Here is a 10,191-nt window from a genome sequence, read left to right as displayed (position 1 = left end):
CTTTGTTGTAAATACTAGGGATAACTTGCATATATATTTTATTTTGGTAAGTGTTTTGTAACATTGTACCTTCTGTACATTGCTTCGTGCATCTCATCCCGTGTGTGTGCTGTTACACATGTTGTAAATTAAGTGTCCTGGCTGCAGAGCAGAGGAATTGGCTGTTGACGGCTGAAGTACAATGTGTAGGACTGCAGTAGCTTGATGTGCATTTGTTCTGGAGTAACTGCATTGAAAGGTTTATTTGCTCTTCGAACATTGTTTGTCAAACGAATCTATTTTCTGGAAATAAGTACAAACTTGCATTCCTATTATTTTTTCTCTTATTGTACATGTTTGAATTAAATAATATACGAAACTGAAGTTCCTTATCTGTGTCTTATCAAACTTTATTGTGTAGTTTTAAAATTACTGTGGTTTTTTAAACTGTCTACAGAATTTCCTTCGTGGTGCAAAAACGTATCAACTGTTGTATTTCTTCTAGTATTTTAAAGAAAAAAGTCACACTGTCCTCTCTTGGTTTCCCAGTAAGACCTTCAATACTTCCCAGCACAAGATCATTTTAACAATGCCTAAGCCTGGTTCTGGTATTGAAGTCTTCATTGTTCGGGCAAAGCCCATACTTGTTGCAATCTCAGCCTGTGATTACTATGCTTTACCTTGTCCTGGCAGAGGACAGTACCCCTTGCATGCAGGTGCAGCTTCTGTGCTAATAAAGCTCCTGCTAACACAGGATGGTGACTTAAGTACTGCAGTGCAGGTAAGGAGGATTAAATTTTGATTTCTTTTGAATGAAGGCAGAACCATTTAAAGGGGCTCACCCAAAAGGCATGTTGTGCACATATGTGTGACCAGGCTTACCTGTCTGCTTGATAGAGCAATGGGCAACACAGCTGGGGATTCGACTTCTCTGATTTGGGAAGTTTTTCGTATCTTATAATTCTGACAGGGCAGAGGGCCACATCTGAAAGGTGTGCTTGTGTCCTTCCTGCTCCAGGCTGTGCCACAAATGGTGTTTTGCTGAGACACACCAACTTTAACAAAATAACATACTTTGCTGAAATCTTTTCATCAGAAATGTTTTGATGAGTTCAAATGATGGCATAATAGTTGGTTTGCTAATTCTTTACCCTTCTTTCAACATCCAGGCTCTTATATTTCTTGGTTCATCTCAAAGATGAGAGTTTCAGCCTCCCAAGGCAACTGTTGCTGCAGTGGGATGTGTGCTGAGTGCTCCAGCTTTAAAGAGAAAGGCACAGTTTGAGCACTTAGTGAGACAGATTGGATGACATGAAAACATACCCTAAGCAAACACTGGAGTTAGATGTAGCAATCAATAGGTTTTCCAAGGACCCTGTGGTTCCTCTTGCCAGGGTGAGCTCATTTGTGCATTTTATTTCATATTTAGCAGTCAGGCTAAATCCTGTAGACTGTTCTATACCATCAGCTTTTAAGTTCCTTGAGAGCTGATCTATCAGATGGAGCTTTTAGTTTGCACAGAAATAGCACTGCTTGTCTTAGATTTTGCTGCTGTTGTTGTTTGTTTAGGTTTTTTCCAAAGGCCGTATAATGATCTGTTCTTGGTAACAGACAAGAACTTGGGCCTTTTCATCTTCCAGAATCAAAGGAAAAATGAAAAACTCAACAGTGAAAACCAGCACACCATGTAGCTTGTAAGGAAAGCGCACAAATACTTCTTACACAAATAAATGTGTTTCTAAATGCTTTACAAAATCTAGTTACTCTAACTATCTAGAGGATATGTAATTGTGAGAATATGACAAAACAGTATAAACTGTCAGCACAACATTTTTTTTGTTAACCTTAAGTCTCTGTTTAATTCACTGCAATCAGAACTTGTCCAGTGCCTGGGGCTGAGAACTCACCTACTGCCACTATTAGGTATTTAAGCTCTGGTTTTAAAAAACAGATGTGTGTGTGTGTGTATGTACATGTGTTTACACCTACACCTGTGTAGACTCCACATGGCATACCCAAATGTCTCTGCAGACACCTACAGCAGGTTGCACCAGACAAGTGATCCACATCCATCACACCTTCCCTCTGTTTACATCATTACATCCTACATTTCTGTTGTGCATCTTGGGTGGGTTGGTGTGCGTGTGTGTGTATGTGTGTGTGATTGATACCTGGACAACATTTATCCGAGTAATTTTAATGTTCTAAGCATTCAGTGTGGGACACCTGCAATGGCAGCCAAACCACTCTGTGGACAAGCAGAAGTTGGAAGATGACCATCCACATCACTGGAGTCATGTCAGAGAAGTTCAGAAGGGCAGATCTGAGAGGGCAGAGGTCAGCAGAGGAAGGAGTACCACTGCTTTTTGAGGGCTGAGTTTCTCTCCAAACACAAGGTCATGTAGGATTTATCAACTGTTTCTCCCAGGGAGTTTTTTTCAGGAAAACTGAAACTACTTAAGGGGAAAGGAGGAGGCCCAGGTGCAGCATGGCCCCTTCCTATAAGCACACCCAGACTTTAGAGATACTGACTTAATGAAAAAATGTCTAGAAACTGCTCTGCTAATAATGTCAGGTATATCTAATTAACCATCGTGGTCACTGCTGTCATATTTATTTCCTAACAAAGGTAATAGCACAGCAATCAATCTGAAACCCCCTGTATCTCCTGCCTTTCAGATGCAATGTTTTTTAAGAGCAAATTATGAACTCTTGCTCCCATGTAATTATTTTCAAATCATTATTCTGTGATGAGACAAGACACTAAAAAGCAGCTGAAGGAAATATTTGTCTTTAAGGCTATTTCTACAGCAGTTTTCTTGGTTGTCTGTTAAAAATGCATCAAACCAGACTAACTGCAGAGTCCATCAAAGTACAGGTAACTAATGAATGACGTTAATTCCAACTGGCAGGATGGGCTGTTTTTTAATGACTCAAACTTTTAATTGAGAAAGGAGGCTGAGGCTCAGCAGGCTTAGAAAATTTCAGATGGTGCTTAATGGGTAAAGAGAAAATAATTGTTCATTGTAGCTCTCGTTTCTTAGCATAGCAGTGAGGTTAATTTGGCTACAGAAGTTAATTCAAGTAGAGCAGTGAGCTGCTGCACATGGTCCTTCCTTTTCACGATGTCCCAGGTTCAAGCCAGGGCAACTCAACTCTTGCAATATTTTGGTGTCGCCACAGGGCGGTGGTGAAGATCTTACAGAAAACTTTTGATATGTGCAGAACACTTGTGTCACATCTTTGCAGTGTGGTGACACCCTCAGACACTGTTTGCAGTCACTTGAACCAACAAGGGTGAATTAAGGCTACTTCCTCAGACACATTAACTCACCTTACTTTTTGTTTTATCCTTTGCTGTTGATGATCAGCATTTAGGGAGTTGATGATAAGCTTAGTTGACTTCCACTAGTCCTTAGCAGCAGTTTCAGTAGTTTCAAGAAGACAGGGTTAAGAATTGAATTACGACTTTTTCAAATTATTTACCAATAATATATAATTTAGTAGCCCAATAGCTTTGACTGTTGCTTGAACAGCTAGATAGGGAGCCTATTATTACACATGAAAAACCTTGTAATTCTATCTATTTACTTTAATTCAGCCTTGTTACATCTTTTCCATAATCTCCTAGTAATTGCAATGCCACATTCACAACATTTTTTGTTTTAATTTCCATAGTCTTTGTCCCTAAATCCATTGTAAATTACCTGATTCAGAAGTGAACTTCATTACATATTTTAGCAGCATAATAATAGCATGACACTCCTTCTATCGCACAAATCAACCAAGCTGTCAGAGGCTAACATTTGTGTGATGTGTTTGTACAAAGGAACAGGAGAATCAAAGCCTTATTGATCCATTTTAACATTTTTCTTTCCTCTAACAGTGACAAAAGGCAAAGTACAGAGCACTTCAGCTTAATATTGGAATAAATAGAAAGATTCCACTTTAAACCTCTGTTTTAATTATTGAACAGCTCTCAAAATTAAATCACTGACCTTTGAGAATTTAGTGACCAAACAAGTGCTTGTCCTGAAGGCACATATCAGTGTGCATTCCTTTGCAGAAGCTTTTACACTCTGTTTAAAGATGCCCAAGAACACTGCAAGAACCAAGTGAAAAAGGTAAGAACAAAGGTCCTATATATGTGATGATGATATTGATGTCAGGCTGAGGTTAGGAGTTATGGAGACCATACTGTGTATTCTTTAGGCAAGAAACTCTTCCCAAGACAACTGGGAATGGGGTTCTCTGTAAGTGGACAAGGACTGTCAGGCTTCTCAGTGGGATGTATCATATCCTAGCAGTGTCATACAGAGCACTTCTTACTTTTGCACTCTTCTGGAGTCCTTTGATTAAGGCAGCAAATATTTATATACCTCAGGAGGAGCAAATGTTTTATCTATTTTCACCTTTCTTTAGTGACAACCAACAGCAGCAGACAAAGTAGGATTTTTCTGGTTGGTGATCAAACATCTCTGAGTAAATACATTGGCAAAGACACAGTAAATCATTTCTAAAAATCGTTCCAAAATGGGGAACTTTTCTGAACACAGAATAGAAAGATTAAGGAACATGTCCCAAAGCTAAAGTCTTACTCTATAAATTAGGTTAAGGGTGTAATTATTCTTATTGAGTACATACGGCTGTCTTTCCATATGGTACTTGTGTGCGTTGTTTCATGAGAGAGAGAAATTGTGGTGAAGAAATTTAAGAGAAGACAACAGTTTTTAGTTAATGCTAGTTAATACTGCAAAAGAAATACTGATCTTACTCCTCATTAATAAAAGAACCAATTCCAAAGCCAATTGTGTAAAATTTACTCATCCTAATAATCACTTTTACCTGTTTAAGTACTTAACCTATACAGCTGAAGCTTCCGTACATTAGACATTGATGGATATTAATTCCAAATAAAACAGGTACTAATTTTCTTGCTATTTGCTTTTTATTCCTCAGTCTAATCTCTTCTCAACAATTGATCTTACACTTAATTAAATCATCTGTGTCCAGGATTAAGTCTTAATGTATTTCAATGGCCCTATATTAAGAGACATTATATAGGAGGGACACTCTAGTGAAAAGATAAATGTAAGCTGGACTTTTAGAAGCAAAGTTACATGCATTTGGAACACCCAGCGAAAGACTTGTTTTTGCCAAAAAAACTCTCTTACTTGATGGAGGGATCACCTTTGCCCTCATCTCACATTGCTCCAGCTCTAACACTTCTGAGGTCATTCAACTTATTAACTCAGTAGGGGACTAATTCAAGTGAATAATATTAAAAAAATAAAATTAAATTTAAAAGTGATGCTTTGTGCTGAATGAGGGGGTTGAATGGCCTTAACTCACCTCCCATGGCACCCTCTCCTGAGAGATGAAGGGTACAGCTGTGCAGTCACAAGTAGGTGCAGGGAGAAATGTGGATGGAGAATTGTGTAAAGCTGATATTTTAAATGTAGAATGATGCTATAACTGATATCTCCTTTAAATAATTATTTAAAATAGCACTTGGTAATCTCCAGGACTGTAATTAATGCTATATAGAGATTTATAAATAAAACAAAAGGATAGACATGGTGAAAACCCATTTCCTTATCTTCTTCCCTCCAACACCCTGCATTCCTTTCTACAGTAGACATAGGCAGATGTACATTTTTTTCTTAAATATTTCAGCCAAAGCCATATAACCTACCTGAAGAATGAAAAGCTGGATTGTACTGCTGGCAATTGTAGTCAGCACAGCAGAAACACAAAACCAGGACATCTGCACCCAAGGGTATCCTGGCATCCCTGGCAATCCTGGGCACAATGGCATACCTGGTCGTGATGGACGTGATGGGTCAAAAGGAGACAAGGGAGATGCAGGTACTAAGTTCAGAAGGAATGATTTAATATATCAAATGCAAGGCCATTCACTCCCAAATTTTTCTGTAGTTACTCTGCATGAATGGGATTATTCTGCCTGGCCTTCAGAAAATATTTCAGACATTTGTCATTTACTTCTTTGAAGAAGGAAATATGAAGAAAGGCTTGATAATGAAAGCAGATGCTATGGAGATGTCAGGTCCATGGGATAAAAACAAAAGAAAAAAGGCTTTACCTTCTATCATGGGAATATTTTAAGCCTTAAAATATTAAAAAAATATAAAATTAAGCCTTAGGCTATTGATGGCCCTTGTATCCATGCTGGAATATCAAGGCCAGGGTTGCACAAAGTGATAAATGTGCAGGCATGTGGACATATAACACTTCATTACCTTTTAAAATATAGAAAGAAACAAACATTTCCATTAGCATCTTAATAGGCACATACATTTAATTTCCCTCTTTTTCTGTATGCCGGGTTCCAAAAAGGTCTGAAAAACAGAAAACCTAAAGCTTTCTTATTTTCATTTATTTTCTAAAGGCCTTTCCTGCACTCCAGTGAGTTATCATGACACCATTGGATTCTGATAAATTCCCCAACTTTTTTCCTAAATTCATCTGTTATGATGACTATATTGGCTATTCTTTGTTTGAACAAAGTGGGATGAACGCACTATTCTTTATACACTATGTAGATACATCTTTGTGGTTTAATACTTGAGAATTAATCTTGTTTCTTACCAAGTCAAAGAAATTTCAGCACGTGCTGAGATGTGCCCCTTGTGCAGGAAACTGCTAAAGAACTGTTCTCTGATCCATATGGCTGAAGAGCTACTCTCATACTCAGGAGTATGATTACAACCAAACTGCCTACTCAATTTTTCTTCTGTTGCTGCACTCAGGATGTATTCAGTTGTTTGATCATGGACCTCTTGGTCTTCTGTACTACCTCTGTACTAAAAAAATAACTTCTATAATTGCTCTCTGTAGAGCAGTGGAAAGTCCATGTCATGCTAGGTAAGAGATCCAGAGTGTGAATGCCTTCCCCAGCTTTATAGGGAGTGTTATTCCACTGTAATGATCCATCACCATCCATCAAACTCCTGCACATCTCTTCTTGAGGTGGGAGTTCACCTTTCATAGACTCACAGAATTATTACAGCTGGAAAAAGCATCTAAGATGATCTAGACCAACCATTAACCCAGCACCACCAGGCCCACCACTAAACCACATCCTTGTTTCACTGCTGGGCTTCCTGCCCCAACAATGCTTCTTGCTGAATTTCCACGGATGGAGGCAACAAGAGAAGTTTTCACACTGGTGATCCTCACCAGGTTATAACAACTATACATGCCTCAATAACTCACCTCTTTATGCCAAGGGTACCTTCTGCACCAAAAAGCGCCATCCTCAAACAGAGTTTCTCTGCTCTTTGTCAATCTCTCTATAAGATAAAAGTACCAGCAGTGGCAGACACTAGAAGTCAGAAATAAGGGTATGCTTTACATTAGTGTTTGGCCAGGCTTGAAGAGGAGGGATTAAAGAAGGACTCTTCACAAATTTTCTGGTAATTTGTTTAATGAAAATCTGTGGTTTTATTTCTGTACTAGGCAAACCAGGAGTTCCTGGCAGTCCGGGAAAAGATGGAGTCGATGGAGAGAAAGGTGAACGAGGTTAGAGAAGTGTTTCAATTTAAAATTTGTCTGTGAACTACAGCCCTTGTGTTCATGAACTCAATCTTATCTATTTTAAGTTCTTCATTTCTAAATTAAAAACAACAAACGGTACAAAAAGTATTATTCCTAACATGAGAAGCCAAAGGCCGCTGAGCAGAACTGATCAGCTTATTTTCCTGATGCATTAAGCATATGTTCTTTATGGAGTCCTTTGTTTATCAACTGCTAAAGTGCCTTTCACATCATGAGATCTTCACCTTCAAAACTTTGTGCAGCCATCAGAGCAGTTTTGAAGGTTTTGATCTTCAGAGGATAAATAAAGCATAGGGTGGCAAGTAACCAGGACAAAAAGCCTTTCGTTGTGCCGCAGTAGCAATCTATGTAACCCAAGAAAAATATATGTAGAAATTATAGAAACATGTGGCAAGCAAATTCAGGGTGTTGTTAAAAAGCCCTCTTCCTCTGATTAAATTGTGAACCCTCTCACCTATTTTGTACACTAAAGACTGTAAAAAAGTGAAAAGTGTGGACAGATGCTGCTTTTGTATGAGATGATGTGAGCTGTCAGTGTTACAATTAGCCCATAGAGAACCTTCCTTTATTTTATTCTTGCTGCTGCCAGTCAGAGCACCTGTTTTCTAACAAAATAACAGGCTCTTCAGACATTATGCTTATCCTGCACTTAAATGAATGAGAAACTCTGGGTACACTGAGCAGAGCATGCACAGTGGAGACAAACACCTGCACACATATCTCCTCATGATGAAACTCAATTTGTACCTTCCAATGGAGGATCACAAGAAAGTTGTGCAGTTCTTTTGTTTAGTTTTTATTATTATTTTATTTTGGTTTTTTTTTCCCTTTAGGGACCAATGGGACTGTTGAAGAGAAAGGGAACAAAGGAGATAAAGGAGAAAGAGGACCACCTGGGAAACTGGGACCAAAAGGATTTACAGGGTCAGTGGGTTACAAAGGTCAGAAGGGAGAGCTGGGACTGCAAGGCCCAAAGGGGTTAAAAGGAGATATTGGCCCCATAGGTCCAAAAGGGACAAAGGGTGAAATTGGCCATCCTGGAAGAATTGGTTTCCCAGGGCCGATTGGCCCAATTGGTAATCCAGGTCCTAAAGGTAATACTGGAGGTATAGGGCCACAGGGTAATCCAGGAGTTCAGGGGGAAAGAGGCTTGAAAGGAGACAGAGGAGACAAGGGCAATGTAGGTGCCCCGGGAGTCCTGCCAAGGAGTGCTTTCAGTGTTGGCCTTACAGCCAGCACCAAGTTTCCCCCTCCGAATCGCCCGATCAAGTTTGATAAGGTGCTGTATAACAGTCTGAATGACTTCAACTCAGCCACTGGCAAGTTCACCTGCAAACACCCCGGTGTTTACTATTTCACCTACCACATCACTGTCTACTCGAGGAATGTGCGAGTAGCTCTTGTTAAGAACGACATCAAGATGCTGCACACAGTGGACAGGTACCAGAGTGGAGAGGACCAGGCTTCAGGAGCCGCCATCCTCGAGCTGCAGGGAGGAGACGAGGTGTGGCTGCAGGCCCACCAAGGAGAGGCTTTCAATGGGCTGTTTGCAGACGGCGATGACGATACCACCTTCTCTGGGTTCCTCCTGTTCGGCACTGCTGACCCACTGGAGCCACCGCTACTGCCCGCCCCGTAACGCTGCGTTATCCCTGAATGCTGCGTGCCTGTGCCCTTCCAACCTCCCTAAGAAACCTGTCATCTGCTGGACTATTTCTACTGGATTCTATAGAAAATGGTTGGTGTCAGATCAGCTTCTGCACCAGAGAGGACAAATCTTCAGAATCTACAGTGCTTGGCTTAATGCATTAGTGGTTTGGCGACTTACTGTAGGCATTCACAGGGTTGTGTACCCCAGGTCTGAAGAACAAATTTTAAAGCAAAGTGGGATGAAATAAAAGACAAAAGTTCTGGAATTATGGAATTATGTTGTGGAATTATGTTGTGTGGGACATCTTGTGTAAAAAGAAGCAATAGTTACTTCCAAGCCAGTTTATATCTTCCAGTGTGGCATGTGTAGATGGACTTGAAACTTGGTTAGTTTGCATCCAACCACTTCAAAATAATTTTCAAACTTGAAATTAGTGTCATTTGATACCACTGCAGAAACTGCTTGGTGTGTGGTGCAAGCAAGTTTCATTTACAGCTTTTAAGTATGGTTCTTTGCTCTCTGTGTAATCACAGGTCTGAAATTAAACAAAATGGAGTGATAGGAGGAAGTGCCATGTGCATTCTCTGATGCGGGCAGGTATTCAAGGCCAGTGCAAAAATACAGCATAAAGCTGCTGTACTTCAGAATTAGCTGGTGTGAAACAAATTCTCCCAGATGAAAGATAATATTTAATTAACAGTGCCAGAAAACTGATCAAGAAATATTCCTGTGCCATAAAACATTAGTTCCGTCATTTCCCCCCTGAATATTCTTTTTCTTCCCCCCTCCCCTTCTAAAACTCAAAAACATGTAAAAAAAATATTGGGAAATCTCATTCACATCTCTTGGAAGTGAATAAAGTACAGATGCTAGTGTGGATGGGTCAGCATCACGAAATTCAGTGGAAATGCAGTGCTGGGAGCGTAAGGCCTGGCTTCCCATCAGCACCTCAGGGTACCAGAGGAATGTGGACATGTTTCCAC

General features: G+C 39.9%; 1 protein-coding gene across 1 annotated transcript; it reads left to right on the top strand.

Moving 5' to 3' along the window:
- The first annotated feature begins 5,666 nt into the window (after window positions 1–5,666).
- LOC134057689 (complement C1q and tumor necrosis factor-related protein 9A-like) lies at window positions 5,667–9,196 on the top strand. The gene is made up of 3 exons (XM_062514669.1): window positions 5,667–5,847; window positions 7,459–7,521; window positions 8,391–9,196. Exons 1-3 carry the CDS (start codon window positions 5,682–5,684, stop codon window positions 9,194–9,196), a joined length of 1,035 nt encoding a protein of 344 aa, XP_062370653.1. The 5' UTR covers window positions 5,667–5,681.
- Window positions 9,197–10,191: the final 995 nt, after the last annotated feature.

This window comes from Cinclus cinclus, chromosome 2 (assembly GCF_963662255.1).
Source record: "Cinclus cinclus chromosome 2, bCinCin1.1, whole genome shotgun sequence".
NCBI lineage: Eukaryota > Metazoa > Chordata > Aves > Passeriformes > Cinclidae > Cinclus > Cinclus cinclus.
The sequence above is the reverse complement of the archived record's forward strand: the minus strand, read 5'-3'. Positions and strand labels throughout refer to the sequence as shown.